The sequence below is a fragment of the Hippichthys cyanospilos genome, chromosome 3 (assembly GCF_059441005.1).
Source record: "Hippichthys cyanospilos isolate Australia breed blue-spotted pipefish chromosome 3, RoL_Hcya_1.0, whole genome shotgun sequence".
In the NCBI taxonomy this organism is placed as follows: Eukaryota; Metazoa; Chordata; class Actinopteri; order Syngnathiformes; family Syngnathidae; genus Hippichthys; species Hippichthys cyanospilos.
Genome location: NC_142371.1, coordinates 1,869,239 through 1,887,500, shown reverse-complemented (window position 1 = coordinate 1,887,500; position 18,262 = coordinate 1,869,239). Strand labels below are relative to the sequence as shown.

Here is an 18,262-nt window from a genome sequence, read left to right as displayed (position 1 = left end):
TTCCAAGTGCCGCCCACGCGGCCCGGTACCAGTTGATCCATGGACCCGTACCGGGCCGCGGACCAGTGGTTGGGGACCACTGCTGTACAATATAATGTGCTATACCTGGGAAGCAGAGTTGAGGTAAAGCTGTGAGGTCGATTTTTTTGGGAACAGTAATATCATCACTGCTTTTTCGCCCGTTCGCTATATCGCCGCCTGCACACTTGTGATGTGCTGTAGGAGTAGGACACAAGAAAAAAAAAAAGAAAGAAAGTTGAGTCATGCAACACGGATCAAAATGTTAAGGATGTATGGATTTCGGGCGAAATAAATCAGCCACTGGTTAAAAAACAGCAAGTACTGGTAAAAATACTGAAACTTTGTAAGTCTAATTTCAAACCTTGGACACCTGTTGTCAGGGATGAAGATCTTTTCCTCTTCTTTCTTATCAAAGTCCGATACCTCCTCCCACGTGACCTCCCCACTTCACTCTCAGCTTGTGGCCTGCTGACAAACGGAGGCGCCAGGACGTGTAGGACCTCCGGTTCCAAAATGATGCGCTTCGGGCTTCCCTGACAGCTCACGGTCTTCAAGAAATTTGGAAGATAAGTCTTCATCAGTCCATCCAACCTGTACATTATGTTTGAGATGTGAAAAATACCTGGCAGAGTTCTTGTAGTTTCTCACTGGATGCTCCCACTACCACGCAGGCCTCCAGAAGAGGGGAAGGAAGATGGTCCGTCATTGCTGACACAAACTCAGACTGTGAACAAAGCCTTCACATTTGATCACGCAATACAAGCTACAAGAGGAAAAAAAAAAGTGGGAGGGACTTGACAGGCAATTTAGACACAAACACGTTATTGTTTTAGCCAGTGATGAAAAACATTCAAAGTAGTGCTGCTAGTTGAGTCAGATTAAAATCGGTAGACTTTCTGCTTTTTCAGATTTACAGAAGATGGTGTTAATCATTAAGGGATTACAGGTTTGTATTTTGTTCACGTTTTATCACATTCTAAGCATATATCCTCTGTTTCCAGGAGATTCAAGTTATTGTAAATTTTGGACTACAAGCTGCAATGTTCTTCTCATGATTTGAGCTCTGCGTTTGAGGTTGAACTGATATATTACGATGACTATATTACTATATTACTGCAGTATTCTGCTGGAGTTTGGCTGGAATTATGTTGGTGTTAATCTTGCAGGCATGTTCAGTCTGTTGAAGATAGGATGTTGTTTCAAGCAGGCAGCTAAAATATGTTCTAAATAAATAAAACGAAAAAATACATATACCATCTACCTGCATAAAATATCTGATTTCACAGCAAGTGTCTTAAAGTTTGGTTTTTTTGCTGCTTACATGTCGACGCGGCTTGTTGTCCAAAATTTCGGGTATTTGAAAATGTTAAACTACTACCTTTTGAAAACAAACCCTCAAGATCCTGAACAAGACCCTTCCTTCATACAGTATTCAGTTGCGTCATCATTTTCAAGGGTCTTCCTGTCTTCAGTACGCGTAGCTTGAAATCCTGCAGAAAGTCCCAAATGGCTTTTCATGGGAGTCAATTCAAATGGCTGTTCAGAGAACCTCCCGAACCTCCCTGCATGTTATTGCAGGAAATCGATAATCAAGTGTGATGAATGTAAATATAATTGGTTTTGATAAAGTTTTACATTTGTGACTTTGCTGGACAAAAGCTACAGCAGTGGGCATAGTTAATAAAGGGTAGTAAAATTGTACTAAAATAATGTATTAATAAAACCTGTACATAAAAGTGCTGGTGATTATTGTGTTCGTCGAATGCCACCAGAGTTAGACCTTCTACATCTCATTGGTTGTTTTTCCTCAGCCGCTGGTATTTTGTATATGAAATACAGGCACAAGAAGGAGGTCAAAAACATCCATCCATTTTCTTGGCCGTTTATCCTCACGGGTCTTGGGCATGCTGGAGCCTATCCCAGCTGTCTTCGGGCAGTAGGCGTGGTACAAACAACCATTCACAACCCAAACACACTTAAGGGCAATTTGGAGTGTCTAATATACCTACAGTGCATGTTGTTTGGGAACGTGGGAGGAGTACCTGGAGAAAACCCATGCAGGCACACGGACAACATGCAAACACAGAAAAGTTGTCAACCTCTGAACTGTGAGGCAGATGCGCTAACCACACTTGTACCGTGAGTTTCTAAATCTTCATTTCAAATCAATTGTGGCGATGTAAGAAAAAATACTGCAATTAAACGTGCATCTTAGATTCAGAAAGGCTACAGAACAGCCAAAAGTTGCCCACAACAGCAGATAAGAATGCATGTCATTCTAGCGCTATTTAAAGATGCAGGCGATACAAATGTATGAATTTACCATAACATTCATGCTTCCATACATAAATGCTGCTGTTATTATAACTGCCCTGATACCACATTAATAGAAGCGCATGACTGTTAATTGCGCTGCACACCACAGCTGGACTTGCGTAACGTTGTTCTCTTTGTTGAACAAATTGCAATGCATAATCCTTTTACGAGCTTGACGTGGAATGGGACTAATTATATAGCTTGCTTCTTCATCTTCCTTAAACATCCCTCATTCTTAATAACATCCAACAAACCATTTCTTATATCACAGACAACAATTAGAGATGGACAACCATTCATAATTCATATTGGTGGTCACTTAGTGGGAATGGAACCCAAGATATCAGCATTTATTGTTTAGTTGAGCACCAAGCTAGTAGGGGCCAGAACCGGCAAACCTATGTTTGACCCCCCTGGCTTAGACAAAGCTTTAACCTGTATAAATGCTGTAAAAACAAAAGTAGTTACGTTTTATATATTTATTTATATATATATATATATATATAGCTTTTTCCTTGTGTCAGTGTTAAAAGGGATACAGTTTTAGGTATACATATACCATTTTTATAATAATAATTTTATTTATGGTCGGTGTGGCAAGTGGGGGATTGCAAAATGTTTTTTTCTTTCCTGTTCTTTCCTGGGGGCTTTGCAAAATCGAATTGAGAAGCACTGGATTAAATGCACCTTCTGACATCAAGAGGTGAGAACATGTGTCTGATTGAAATACTGTACTAGTGCTACAGTAACTGTTGTCTGAACTGAATGTGAGCCAGCAATCAGGTCCTTGATTGCAGTGAAAAGTGAAATAACAAGTATGAGCTTTGAGGGGAATTACTGCACTGAAATCACGTACTGCTTCGACTGTTACAAAAAGTGTGATAATTCACATATTTTGTGTTCATGCTGTAGATCTAAACAATCACCCCAGATATTTTTCTTTGTGACTCCCATGAAGACCATACAAACACAGCATGTCATCAAACCCAGGAAACATACAAAGTACCTTTTTGTTCTCCATATTATGGACATCAATATTGCTATGATAAATTAACGTGCAAATCCTGCTCTACTATTGGCTGCAAATGTAGTCATTGAAATACACAGCCGTACGAAAATAGATATACAGTACAAAGGTCCTGTTAACACGTTACAGTGTTTACATTATATAAACACGCTCGATCTTTCATCCATTAAAGCGTTGGTTTTTTTTCCACTTAACTCTATCAAAAACTGTCCCATGACTGAAGTTAAAAGAAAAAAAAATGCGTCTATTGACGCATATTTCTTTTATTGGCTATTGATGCATATTTCTACAATATAGGTGCGTATTTGACGTGAATCTAAGATGCTGTTTCCCAACCCAATTTTGATACCTAAAATGAACAGGTCTCACGTTTGCGTGAGCATCACTTACCTCTTCATCAAACAGACCAGTGCAGCCCTTCATCAAGCAGCACACTGAATAACAAGAAAAGACCAAGAAGAAAAAAAAAATCATGCGCACCGACAGCAGCAGTTTGTAATTTCATGTGACTTACCAACTTATTAAGATTCACTTGTAACACAAACGCACGTGATGTAAGAAAAAAATAACCTCCAAATTGCTGTTTCACAATTAAGCAGTAGAGGGCGTACATTCCCCGTATGCACTATTCAGTATTATTCCAAGGAGACTCAATAAATTAATTCGATTTGTAGTCTGCAGTATGGCCTAACCGATCCTTAATTTTAGCTTCAAACATACTGGGACTTCACATAAGATCAAGGGACATTCTCTACTTACATTTCTCCCTTGCACTTTGTGACACTCACACCACCTCTGCAGTAAAGGAAAAAAAAACATGGACATTATGCCATTGTTGTAATAGGGCACACGTTTCCACCTGTCCACCGTTGGCAGGTGCCAACTGGACGAGCTTTGCACATGACCAAATATATTAAAAAAAAAAAAAAACACACACACACAAACACAGAAATGGTACGTGTCAGGTGCGCTAAAAAATATGTAATTAATTCTCAGCAGGAACTATTTATAACAAATTTAATCACGAGTCAATTTGATGACTGGTGGCTACTTTCAATTTTGATAAATGTTATCTTGGATGGTAATTCAACAGTACGAAACATGGTTGGAACATATCTTTTTTTTTTGTACAACCCCTTGTTCATAAAACTGAAAATCAATAGGCACAACATACCTCGCTTTCCCACTTTGGAAACATGCTGCCAGAGGCTCAGAACACTCAAGATTGCCTTTGGTCTGAAATTTATTTCCCATGATTCATTGACACAGAAGCAAGCAGTAGTTAGACGTCCACTATGATGTGAAAGTAAACAGTTTATATTCCTCTTTAAATGGTTTAGTGTATAAATGGTTTTCCGTGATTGTCGACTGTGATTGACAAAACATGGCCCAAACAATTCGCTTGTTTTTTTTTTTTCTTAATACCTATTCTCTATAAATAAATAAATAATCCGCTGTTATCATCTGCACAATTTATCTGACAACAGTTGAATAAGGAGAGTACCATCACTTTTTTCCCTACTGTGGTCAAAACAAAAAGGAGGCCCCGAATGTGTCCAGATGGAATGTGTTGTTCAGAAACGACAGACAACTTTAGTTGGGTTTATCCTTTTTGAGTATTTGTTTTGAAAACAGTTTAAATCTTTGATAAGAAAAATCTGTACAGCAAAAAAAAAATAAAAAAGAAAACCACCCCAAACTGGTGGATTAACTTTCAATTCAAAACTGAAAGGAACGCAGGTAACAAACCTTAAAAGGTCTTGACATGCACAAAAAAATCCAAACTTTTCACATACACACACACACACACACACACACACACACACAAAAAGACACGCCCTGTTTGAGGCTTCAACGTGCCACTGGTACCAGCAGGATAACAAACCAAAGTCCTTTGGTGAATCACAGCAAGGAATCTGCTGTTCTCTTCAAATATTAATCGCCATCATGTCCTGAGTTCTATGAGGTTTGCTGTGTAAATAGTTTCACAACTCAAATTATGACTTAAAAACTAACCACTTTGCCTACTTTGACCCTTCAGCACTAAAAGGCACTTACAGTAACTTATCAGACTGCATAGAAGAATTACAACTCCTGAATAACCTTGCATATTTTGTGGTGTTAAGGTTTTCTCAGGCTGGAAGACTAGCCTAATTCTTATTTAAAGGGCACTAATCCCTACTACTACTAATCCCAACATATGATTAAAAACCACGGGAGGTAAAACAAAAATAAATAAAAATGGCAACAATCTTAGAGAGATGGGTCAGTCATAAGAAGTTGACTCCCAAAGGTGTGCTCGTGAGCTAGGAAAATTGCGGTTGAAAATGTGTACAATTGGCATCCTGTATCATTTCTCGATGCGATTAAATGCCACTGGCGTCACAGTCTAAGAGAGCACAGCACTGCGATCAGTGATACAGTTTGAAGGCATTACAAAATACTGCAGCATCACCAGTTCAGGAATGAGACACACACAAAGTGCTATGCGTGCTTCCCATATTAGAAGTTAGCTAAATGCACTTCCTGTCTGGTACAGCCCATCTAGTCCACATGAACTTGTTTGACTGAGGTAGCTATGGAACGTGCAGAACACACTCGTCACACAAACGAGACAACATTGTGCAAATCCAATCCCCGCTATGATGCTGTGCTTATTTTTTTTCCAATGTTTCCATCTCAGCCTCAAGTCTTTTTCCGACAACACTTGTGTAATGTTCAAACGACTGAGTTCTTTTCGGTATTCTTAAGGCCTTCTCTGTCTGCCAGCTTCTGCAGAGCCAACCTCTCACCACCATGGTCTTCATTGTGGCCCGGCTCCACTGCCAAAAAGGTCAACTCCGGGTCCCTGGAATCCTTGCCTGAGCCCTCCGGCCCCTCGTCGGGGTAAATAACCAGGAAACAAGCGGCAAGGAAGCCGAGGAAGGAGCTGCCAGACGCCACCATTGGAATGACTCGCACACTGCCGATGGCCTCGATGACCGCTCCCAGCGCCGATGCGACCAGGATCTGGCTTATATACACCTGGAAACATACAAACATTAAATGGCCTGGAATATCCATCCATTTTCTAGCACTTGTCTTCAATGAGGTCACGGTTGGAATGTAGCAGACAAGACAGCCTGAGTAAAGATTTGAATCCAAGAACCTCGGGACTGTGCTAACTACATGTTCACCATGTTTCCTCAGAAAGGCCTAGTTGGAATTTCAAATGATTTTCACGTGGCAAAAGAGAATTGAGAAGCATTGTCTTAAACTCATTCACTACCACTGACAGCTATAGATATCAAACATCTTCTTTTAGGAGGCTGGCAATAAATAAGCTAACACTCTCATTGCTAGTGAATTTTGAGGTTGCTCCTCACGTTGGAATAACAGTAATGGGCTTAACTCACTTGGCAAGATAGGATAGCGCAGTCAATCCCAAAACCTCTTTTAGTGTTTGCTGGACTGTGGTGGATGAACTGCCAAAAACCAAGAAAGAAGAGAATGTTAACATTATCAAGCAAATTCAGTTTTTCTGTTTAGTGATGAGACAGTTGTGCCGAGACATACGAGGTTTATTAACTCAAAATGCTTGTTTCTGAAATCATCTTTTCGTATTGAGGAAAAAAGCCATTCATCCATTTCTGTTTTGACAGACAAATGTACAGTTCACATAAGGTTTATTGAAACATCTCACCTACTTTTAACATATATATATATATATGGCACTAAAATTAGCCAAGGATTAGAAATGTAAGCTTGGGAAGTAGTTTTTACATGGTTTCTAACAATATTTGTGCTCAATATCCCATCACCTAAAGATGAATAAAACTGCCACGTTTCCCATTTAAGTTAGCATTCAGGTAGTGGAGGCTATGTTGTTGTAATATGTCATTCTCTTTGTATTATGTTTAGTTTGTCAACTTGTGTGTAGCAATGAGCAGCTTGAGGGCTCTTTTTGAACAATATTTACAAATTCCATCTGCCAAAATGCCACTTGTGAAGGGAGTTTAGTCACCTGCACCTCAGCCAACCAATGAATTACTGCTCAAAAAAGACAGGGTCACTCGTATCTCAAGGCACTGTTGTACATGCGTTTTTAAAAACTTTGGATGCGGTAAGTACCTCTTTAATTTCATGATACTGTCCTAGTAAGGCATAAGGACAGTAGGACATGCTCATGGAGATGATACCCATGCTGCTGATCATCACCATGGCAACATATACATTTGGAAAGATAGCCATCACTGCAGTTCCTAAGGTTAGAAAGGCACACATACTGTATGTAGGCGACGCTATCAGATTTCCGCTGTTCATTGTGTCCCGTAATCTCACCTAATGCAAAACCCAAAGTTCCCACAATGTATATGACCTTGATGCTCAGGTCAAAGTTATCCAGGTACTTCTGAAGGATGGCTGGTTGAAAAAGCAACAGACACATAAGATGGAAGGGTAATTGTATCACTGATTAGAGACATCATGGTGATAACGGAGTCAATTATTGTCTTGAAATGTTCATTTGTACTTGTGCATTTATACCTGAGCAAACAGCAGCAGTTGCCGCATTAACCACAAGGCCCCAGCACCCCATCTGGACTCCACTGTTGTAATTCTGGAACTCTGTGGAATTGGACGGTGCCTGAGAAAACAATATTCATGCAGATTAAGTGAACATCATCTTAAATTAACCTCACACATGTACCCAATGTTAAAGCCGTTTGCAAACTGGAGTGAGTGTGTACCTTGGGGTCACCGTTAAAGATGACTTGTCCCATAAAATCTGTGTAGAAGACTGCTTGAGCTATATAGGCGAACCATGTGACCAGGTGACATACACACAGCCTCCACAGCTGCTTGGGCATCTGTAGAGAATACAGCCAAAAGAGAACAGGAAAGATTGTCATTTCATAAAAACACAGTTCATAAACATAAGGGATGATAATGATGACATTGGAAATAATATTTAAATTATCCTTCACCTTCAGCATTGACAACCAGAGCAGTCGTACTGTTGTGCCCCTGCTGGGCTCGCCATCGCTGCTAGAACCTTCTGAAGACAGACTGTTTTGCGAGAGCCGAAACTCCCGCCTGTTTGCATGCAGCTGCAGATCGCTCAGATCATTCAGACTGCGGGAAGTGGTGATTGGCGGAGGGCTTGAGGTGGCTGTCCGTCGCAGTCGGTGACGCTGGGATCCCACTCGTCCGTAGTAGGAGAAAGTGAAAGAGGGCTGAACAAACAGGAAACACCAATTTGAATTCCGAGTGGGTTTTTTTTGTTTGTTTTTTTTTGTTTTACAATTCACACTCCTTCAAAAAAGACAATTCGAAAATGTGTCTTACTTGTCGGTAGAATGTATGTTTGTGTGGCCGTGGAGACGCTGTGGCACTGAGGAGCCGAGTGAAAGTTTTGTTGTTGGTATGGTTTCTATTTGCATTGCAGTTCTCGGTGGGGTAGAAGCCAACATTGACACCGACACCATTAGCCGTCTTTGTCTGCTTAACAGGAGAGATACGAAAGCACTCATCTTATCGTTCCTTCAAAACAAAATGCTTCCCTTCATTTGAGCATGCAATAAATGACATAATAGAAGTGCTTGATGAACCTTTGGTTTCACGTGTGAGGCTTCAGAGGCAGGACTAACTTCAGGAGGACCATTAGTCTGACCCTTCAGCTCAGATAAGGCAGAATCTCCAGAATTCACAACTACCATTCCATCTGTCGGTTTAGGTGATCCACCAGGACTCAAAGAACCAATACTCTGATTCGAAGGCTTGAAAACATCTTCTAGATTTTCCTGGACTTCTGGTAACGCTTGGGTTAGCTCTGGCAAGAATAGTTGGACCTGTAGGTCAAGGTCAGGGTCCAGCTTGATTTTCGTGTCTGGCATGGCTAAGACTGAATCGCTTTTACTCCGCATTCGTTCCATTGCCAGAAAGTCCAGTTCCTTGACATCAGGATCTGATTGGCGGTTCTCTCTGCATGGCGAGTCTTCTTCTGCAATGACTTCCAGAAGCGGTGGTGTGTGACTAGCCAGTCGGTAAGATGATTGGCTGGTTGAATCCCTTCTTCCTGCGATGTTAAGCTGCTGGGATGCCACAAATTGCTTCTCTGGGATACTGAACATATGCAATATGACAGAGGTAATGAAGATGATGGCTGCAAAAAGGAAGAGCACTTGCTGCTGCGACTTAAACGCTTGGCCCAGAGCTGTGCCAGTCCAGTCGAGACCACCTAGCATGTAGCCCAAAGCGCCACCAAGACCTGCAGAGAACACAACAATGGCATGATTGTTTGGATGCCACATAATGCTTCATTATACGCCTTTCTAGTAGATCATATTTTTAAAACAAAAATACAGGTAATAGGGTGTCAACGCATTTTACAAATCTTGTTTGGTCAGATGTGAAACCATCAGCATTTAATAGTTTGCGCTTTTTTTTTTTAACCATAAACGGGAAGAATCTCCCCCCAACAAGTGTCAATAGCAAATTTTTTTCCAATAGCAAAAGATTTTTTCTAAAATTAACTGCCATTTTTTGCTGCTCGCTAATGCAAAAAAACAGTGTGAATGATTATAATTCACTCAGAACGGGTTGCTCAAGTAAGTTTGAAACTAAAGACTGTCTTGTTGGTCCAAAATGCCACTGCACATGTTCTAACAAGATCCAGGAAAAGAGATCATATTTCTTCTGCGCTAGCTAAAATACATTTGGGAGTTACAGTACGGAGCTATCAGGTTTTTTCACCTATGGAACCATCTTCCTGATTCAGTCCTGAGGGCAGATAACATTTTTACTCAAGAGAAAACTTAGTTTTATGTTTTTAAGTCTTCGATAAAGCTTTTAGTAGAGGATGACTTAGACGTGCCCAAACATATCTCTCAGTTCTCTTGTCCCAGACTGCCAAGGGATCTCCCTTGATGCACCCAGTTTCTCATCTCCATCCTTCTTACTTTTTATCACAACTCACTCACATTACCAAAGCTATTGCCAAGGATACAAATATTTTTAAATGAGCTGTCGTGTCATCACCATCCATGTACTGTATGCTAACAATTTTCTTCCAATGTCTTTCTCTCTCCTGTGTGGTTGCCGCTTGCTGTTTCTGGAACTGCAACTACTATGAGGCCAAAATTACAAGCTGTTGTCAAAGCAGATGGCCAACTTAGCAGTAAATCAAAGGCGATGAGCTCTCTGGTTGAAAAAGTTGAAGTAACAAGGTGTGGTACAGAGAAATCTGGACATAAAAATGTTCAAATAGACACAGAATATAGCATCTATTTTTACCCTGCGATTCACCCGTTTACCTCTTCAAGAGATTTGTTGTAATTGTAAAAATAAGAAAAAACAGTGACAAGACTGTCTTCCAGCAATTTTCATGATGAATGTCAGATTATTCAGGGAGTGGGAAAGCAACATACATTGATAATAAGGCGGGTGTATACTGTTGCATAGTGTGTGTTATGCGGGCTGGGCTGCAAGATGGCACCCATCTTCCAGTTGGACAGACTGTTTATATACAGTGCCGTACACCTGCGTGTGCTTTCTTGTGCTGGGCGACCCGTTGCCCACCTATTGTTATGACACTAAACAAGCTGGTATATTTTACTGCGTGCAGTTCATAATTTTGACGATAGCATAAAGCAAGGACTCTCTGCCCATGACTCAATATTAGTCTGCGAGCAATCTATGAGTCGTCACCCACCAGCTGAGAATTCACTTGTATGTTCTGAGAAGACATGCTGAAATCATTACTTGCTGAAAAGGCGTGGATATTTAGGGCCAGATCTTGCTCCTCTGTGTCCGCAACGTCAAGAAGGTAAGCCCTGATGGGTCCATCACACGCATCAGCACAAAAGTCCAGCACCACCACTCCCAAAACTGTGAGGACGATGCCCATTGGCTGGCTACTGGGACGATCGCCGATGGAAAGGCCTGGAACACATTTGCATAATACATCATTCAGTGGCATTATTCGCGGTGAGTGACATGTTCTAGTAATTAAATTTCACCTCACCAATTAATGATCCATTTAAGAACAATGCCATACCGAGGAGTACACCAACACACAAAGCCAGTATGAATGGTCTCCTCCGACCCCATCGTAGCGTACAGCGGTCGCTTGCTGATCCCATCACAGGTGTGAATATGAGACCAAAGATAGGACTGAGGAACCAAGTGAGGCTGTAATACTGCTCAGGCAAGCCTGGGACAAAACACACACAATAGAGTCAATTCATTCATTAAATGCTCTTCAAGGAGAGGTCACAGGATGCTCAAATGTTGACTTTGACAAAAGAACCTTATAACTGATTCAGTCTCCATCACAGGGCAGAAATAGTCGAGAGTTGTCATCATTTGCAAAATGTGTCATTTCAATGAATTGCTTCTCTATAAGGCATCTTTGTGAAGCCGCTTTGGCACAAATGCTGTTGAACAACAATTTATATTTTTGTCATGGAGCGACTTAGATTTGAGTGGGACGCATTTGAAGTAGGCAAACACACCACTATGTGTGTTTTTTTTTTTTAAACCTAATTTCCTACAACTTTTTTCTGTCTAGTGACACACATATAATTCCGTGCATAAATGAATGTAGTTTGACTATTCGGTGACTTATTGCAAGACATATCAGCCAGTCAGCCACCATAAGACCTCCACGTTTAAGTACACATATTTTGTTACATTACAGTACACACATTCACATTAGGCCGCCTTCAAAACAACGGCCAAGGTTTTTCCATCCCTTTTAGAGAAGTGGTGCTTTGTTTTTGTCTCCATTGGATTCCGAGCCAGTCAACTGGCTGGTTCTCACGGGAAGAACTTGTTACCCACGCGGCCTTCCTCTGCAGTCTTAAGTCAACACATTTGCAGCAACAGTTGCAATGCATGGAGGGGAGCAAGCAAGGACGCTGCTGCAATTTGTATACATTCGTCTCAATAAATTTGCTTTCACCAACTCCAACACTGTTGAGTGGTGGCTAATTCTTAAAACACAAACAAAACAAGTGAGGCATTGTAAGACACTATTTGGCAACAAATAGCGCATTCATCTCAAATCTCACCAAAATAACATCTGTGAAAAATTATACCAAAAGCTAACATACTGCTGTAGGACCACTAAAAAAACAACAACAAAAAACAGCTATTATTGTTATTATTTTTAAAGAAGTCTGTATTTCTTAATCTTTTCAGTCTGTTTTTTTTTTATTATTAAATCATGTGCATACAAATAAAAGTTGGGAATTCACTTTAGAATTATGTACTTCATGTTCCAATTATTTTGCTCTTAAATTGAAAAGCAAATGTATTCTTTTGTCGCATGGCATTGAAAAACATTGGCTAGATTGGCTGATCTTTTTTTTTTTTTTTTTAATAACCACTTAGCAGGACTTTTCTTCTCAAAAGTTGATCAAATAAAATTTGTGGTGGATGCATACTTCTTTGATTGTTTACCAAAACGTTTTCATACCACTGGAGAAATTACCACTACAGGATACGCCCAAGAAAAAGACAACAATTCACAAACAAACTGCATCTGCGTTTCCAGCGGATGGGAAACAGCCCCGCAAAGCTGGATGCTTAGAAAATGTAAATTCCTCCATTACACCATGAATAGGGTTTTAAACCTAATCTTTTGCTCAATATTGCAAAGGCGGAAAAAGACGGTGGAGCTGAAATGCGCTGTGCTGGACATTCTTGACATACCAGGAAAAAGTGCCTTTGTTCCATTTGCTATTGACATTGCTGATAACTATTGCTGGGCATGCAGGTTACATGACAGTATGCTGCAACACATCCGCTATGCCAGGCCAGTTCCCAAACAGTTCTGCTGTTAGCCCATTACTCTTGCGGGGAATTTTAAGTGTGGAGATGGGCACTGCTAAAAGCAGTTAATGCAATAAATTAATGATGCAATAAAAGCTTGCTGAATTAACAGTGAGGCCTTGCCAATTTATGACTTTTACTTAGTTACCTGGTATGCAGTGCAAACAGAGCTGTTCATAAGCTTTGAACCAAAAGTAAACACAGTGCATAGGTGCAGTTAAATAACATACTGCAAGAGTGTTTACTTATCAACCTAACAGAGTTTCTGATAAAGTTCGAACAGTCAAAAATGGTATTTGCACACTATAAGGATGCACTAGCATTGACTTGTTAGTGACCATACTGATTTAGTTAAAGGCTGTATTTTGACGAACACGACATTCTAGTAAATTCGGCAGTTAAATTTCCCCACTTCTGAGGACACTCACCAACCAGATTAAAAAAACTAATTTGAGATCCCCAAAACCCCCAATAAGGTTTGAACTAAGTTTCTAGGATATTTGTTATTTGATGAATTGGATATTGAAAAAACATGTTTCAATTTCCAACTTTTTTTTTTTCAAAATTAAAAAAAAATTACATAAAAATAAAAAATCCAAATAGCCAGTGCATGAAATGCACCAACATTTTTTTATGATTCACTTACTTGTTTTGACTGGAAAAATCAGAAAATAGGCCAAACTATAGTGATCATTGTTTACAAAAATAAAAGCAGATGCTTGTAATTGTTTAATTTAGAACAATGCGAGTCTGTTTAGTGAAGGACTACTGGCCAAGTCCGGGCCTTGAGAGCCACAACCCAGCCTGTTTTCGATGTTTCCTTTCAACCAACACAGCTGATCACTTCTAAAAACAAACATCAACATAAAAACAATCACAAAAGTCAAAAGAAAAAGAAAAAAAGTTATGGGTGTCCAAAAATAGTCCTCAAACTTTTGATGTTTGCGTCCTCCAACACACCCGATTCAAATGCTCAACTCATCAGCAAGATCAGTGGAAGGTAGCTAACGATCCTGATGATTTAAATCGAAGGCATTGGCGGACTGAAAAAATGAAAAACATGCAGGAAAGTCGTCCTCGAAGACCAGGTTTGAACACCCATGCGATAAAATGTTACACAATAAAAATCAAACCTCACCTCATCTGAAATTAATGTGACAAACTCAAGAGTTAATATTTGATTCTCAAAACTTCAAACAAAAGATTGAATAAAATAAAATGAATAAAGTGGTTGATTGCTGCGGGCAATAAAGTCACCAGTCGATTTAAGCACCTCGAATAGCAAGTACAGTACTTAAAAGTAGGGGTCGTCCGTTGTCTTCTTACCTATCTGGAGCAACACCGGTGTGACCAGGGCAGTTTCCAAAGCGTAGCAAAATTCCCGTCCAAACATGACCGCGCCGTGCATTACCCAGCGGTGCAGGGGGATCTGCGTGCCTTTGCTGTCACTTGATGCTTCCTGCGCATCCTCTGTTTCACTTTCACAGTTGTCTTCCATTGGCTTCCTTTTCGGACCAAAGGCCACCAGTTCTCCCATCGGTGTGTTGCTATGCGCTTCCTTGTTGAATTAATTTGTGGTTATGGCTCTGTAAGCGATACAAAAAACAATAAGGACATTTTCACTTTTCACCGGCAAAGAAGAGCTTCGCATTCACCTTCAAACCTTCAACTATTCATATCACTCAGTACTCAGGCTATAGCATAAACACAATAATCTGACTAAAATTGTGTGTGTGGCTTTTTTTTTTTTTTAATCCATCTCGGAGGGCAGCCATGTTACCACTTTCAGTGGACTGAAAATGACATCACAGTTTCTCACGACTCATGTTGCAAACGTCACATGCGTCCCGTTGAGGGGACTGGTATGGTATTTGATTCTTGATTCTTCCACAACTGTTAATGCATTGTGTGATTAACAGTTGCCTCCACAACTTTATCCAGGACCTGACTGGTGTGTTGCTGTTTTACCAGGGAAGAGATGAACTCTCATGGGTCAAAATCTTGCAAGATTATAACACCACGAGATTTTTTTGTCCCTGCACAGCACAAGATTATTTTTCCTTTGGCTGTTTTTTTTAGTAACAAGGTACAATACAGTAGAATACACTGCTAATTCCTGCTCTGACATGAAAAATGTTGGTGAGAAAAGGAAGGTAAAATGTTGTCAGTAGACAAAAAACAGTGAAAAAAATTGGCCATACAATGCAAATAACAGGATCTGTATGCATTTCCACAAACTCTTTAGTACTAGGAATGCTCCCAATATTATCTTATATCACAAATCTTGCAAAATTCTTATTTCATCTTGTTCCGTATTCGTGGGCTTAATCTCGTGAGATATCGCGTCTCGTGAGATTTGTGTCTGATCCAATCCCTACAAGTATACTCTTAACAGACTGTGACCAACACAAAGATGTTGCATTCATGCTGAGAATAGATAAGGTGGACTATTATTCATCAGAGATTTAGGTTAACATTAGATCATTCAGAACTCATCAGGAAACTTTAAAAGCCAGACGGCTTTAACAATCATTACTTTTGTTTCACATTGCAACTGTCTCCTACTTGATGCTGATTCTCCACGAAAGCCTTATTTTTTGGACTATAAGGCGAACTTTGAATGCTTCAACTTTAGCAAAAAATGGACAGTGCCTTATGATTAGGTGTGCCTTATGTATGGATGACAAATTCAAGTTGAATAAAGTTTGACACAGTTTCTGTATTCGTTTGCATTTTTCCTTGTGTACCTCATTTATGAAAATCTCCCCAAAAATATACCTGTTCATTGAAAAATACAATATACCGTATATGTTTTAATACTTTAGACACCAGGGTTTTTGTTTCAATAGTGTAAAATATTCCATTTTCGTATCACTATTTTAAAAGGTTGTAGCTTGAAAATGGTTTGTGATACTGGAAGTTGCTTGATATTGTTCTGCTACTTTGGCGCTTAAAGTGTTAAGGCTGAAATGTGGCAACATTTCAGTAAGTTCATGGGAGCTAATAATTTCACAAGGCACTGTACGTCCTGTACAGGGTAGTATATACTACAAAGACATTTTGTTTACATACTGTAAAGACATTTTTCTTGCTTGCATTAGCTAAACCACTTACCTGCAAATGTGTGATAATGAAAATCCTATCCCATCCATCCTACTTTCGGAAGGTTTGATAAGTGAAAAAGATTCTGTAACTCAGCAGTGACGCAGAGGTCTTTCTTAATATTATAAAAACCAGAAGGGGTATGCAGGGTTGGGTTTTGGATTTACTTAGGGACTGTAGTTACAGTGGAAGCTTTTGGATTGTGCAAGATTTTGAGTATCCGAGTCAGCAGGAAAGGCTGCTTGGAGCCAAAACTTGTATAAATTCCTTGACAAGGGCAGCCACCTAGAAAGAAATGGAAGGGAAACCGTATGTTGAGAGTTGAGATTATTTTCCACATGCATAAACATGGTCTTTACTGCAGCCACATGAACCATTAAAGGCAAGATTGCAAATCAAACTTATCTGAATAAACCATCAGCCTTTGAGCAAAGACGCAGGGACAGAATGGTGGCTTAGTAGACACCCTGGCTGATCTCCGCATTACGGTATCTTATGTTTAAATCACAGCTGCAAATGACACTTGTGACTGCTGTAGTTAATAAGTTTAAGAACGAAAAGTATACATGCAACTATGAAGTATTGATATAGCTAACCCAAGATAACCTTGCAAACATGCCCCTTAGGAACTTTGAACATTAGAATGATGACTAGCAAATTCAATGTTTCAAATGTGTTCTCTTTGTTGTTAACAGAACCAGTGCAATCTTCAAGAAAGTCAGCAGGAGTATACAGTACTTCTGATAATTAAATTCTACTCTGAGCAACATGTGAGGCAAGTGTCCCCCAAAATATGGCCCATAGAGTGAGATATTGCCCCCACAGGAAAACATCACAGCAAGCTGACTGTATGCCAAAAGCGATGACACAAAAAGTCTGATTAAGGCTTTGCAACGGCATACTGACAACCCATTGATGAGCTGCCATTAAATAAACTGGACGACTTGGCCATGTCAGTATTTAAGCCTCGACTTGCATCAAATTTCAAATTTCGAACATTTTCACTTCTCCGGGGAGCAGCGTGGGAACAAATGTTCCCTACCTGGGAATGAATGGTATTAGTGGAAACTGTTGGAGCCAGTCGGGGCATGCTTTAGTAGGTTGTCTTTACCTGTCGATGTTACGAGATGCTCCCCTTATTCTTCCGTGTGCGTTTAATACAAGCAGGAGGTTGGCAGGTAACGCACAAAGCATTTAAGACATTTTCAAGTCCAGCTGAACCTTTGACTCATTGGCTAGCGTTAAACTTAAAACGCTAACCTGCAGTTAAACGCTAACTTGAGTAATTCCACGCTAGGGACGAAAGGGTAAAGATGCCAAAACATACCTGAGGATGTTCTTTCATACACGCCCCTTCTTCGCCGCGAACCGCCTTCGATACCGTGGACAGCGAAGCTCTCAATTTAGGCTAGCGAGTTTGGCTAACCTTTGGCAGCTAAAATGAGTACGCTTAACCGCTTCACTCGAGACTACAGTAAACCCCCCCCACCGCCACCTCAACCTCACTGGTTTCCACAGTAACAAAGAGAGGCGTGGCCAGGATCGCGAGGGAGTTTCGTCACCATACGTTTCATTTCCGGAAGGTGACGAAATCATTAAACGCATCACGAAACAAATGTACAAAAATGATGATCATTGAAAAGTAAAAGATAGTTAATAAAAAGCAAAGATGGTTTAGCTAAAGAGATAGTATTTACAATGCTTTAACATGCACAACAAAATAAAATGATAGTTTTGTATCCATATGGGACTTTCACCAAATTGTTTCTATTTAATAGATAGCGTGCATCTAATTATTATTCCTATCCATACATTTTAATTTTTTTTTACTCATTATTATATCTTGGTGCAAATGTAAAAATTATAGCTATTTACTTAATTCCAATATCAAACCGGGGAAAACATATTTTTGTAGTTGGAGCAGACATTTTGCTTAATTGGTTTGACTTCTCAAACAAGCCCGGTGGTTAGATCAGGGCATAA

General features: G+C 40.0%; 2 protein-coding genes and 1 long non-coding RNA gene across 6 annotated transcripts in view; all 3 read right to left on the bottom strand.

The window, feature by feature from the left end:
- Nucleotides 1–754, bottom strand: part of LOC148425388 (DENN domain-containing protein 3-like) — a 13,761-nt gene extending 13,007 nt beyond the window's left edge. Inside the window, exons 1-3 of one of the 2 annotated variants that reach the window (XM_088411296.1) lie at nt 644–754; nt 383–569; nt 106–216 (exon numbers count right to left, since the gene is read on the bottom strand). In XM_088411296.1, coding sequence (XP_088267422.1) covers nt 106–216; nt 383–569; nt 644–727 — 382 coding nt within the window. In that variant the 5' untranslated portion in view covers nt 728–754. The remainder of the gene's footprint in view (nt 1–105; nt 217–382; nt 570–643) is intronic. The other variant, XM_088411297.1, reaches the window with a different exon arrangement.
- A 347-nt stretch (nt 755–1,101) lies between these two features.
- On the bottom strand, nt 1,102–4,578 carry LOC148425387 (uncharacterized). The gene is made up of 4 exons (XR_015865169.1): nt 4,539–4,578; nt 4,124–4,159; nt 3,755–3,798; nt 1,102–1,511 (listed from the first exon to the last, which is right to left on the bottom strand). It is a non-coding gene; the product is annotated as an uncharacterized LOC148425387 (long non-coding RNA).
- An 11-nt stretch (nt 4,579–4,589) lies between these two features.
- LOC148425386 (polyamine-transporter SLC45A4-like) lies at nt 4,590–17,770 on the bottom strand. Of its 3 annotated transcripts, none has more exons than XM_088411292.1 (14): nt 17,607–17,770; nt 16,292–16,564; nt 14,504–14,763; nt 11,367–11,555; nt 11,105–11,284; nt 8,953–9,611; nt 8,690–8,845; nt 8,329–8,577; nt 8,092–8,211; nt 7,889–7,988; nt 7,685–7,765; nt 7,475–7,605; nt 6,760–6,828; nt 4,590–6,388 (listed from the first exon to the last, which is right to left on the bottom strand). In XM_088411292.1, exons 3-14 carry the CDS (start codon nt 14,712–14,714, stop codon nt 6,083–6,085), a joined length of 2,451 nt encoding a protein of 816 aa, XP_088267418.1. In that variant the 5' UTR covers nt 14,715–14,763; nt 16,292–16,564; nt 17,607–17,770; the 3' UTR covers nt 4,590–6,082. The 3 variants fall into 3 exon arrangements, with proteins under 3 accessions (XP_088267418.1, XP_088267420.1, XP_088267419.1); XM_088411294.1 differs by having other exon boundaries at nt 8,690–8,842; XM_088411293.1 differs by lacking the exon at nt 17,607–17,770 and adding an exon at nt 17,391–17,414.
- Nucleotides 17,771–18,262: the final 492 nt, after the last annotated feature.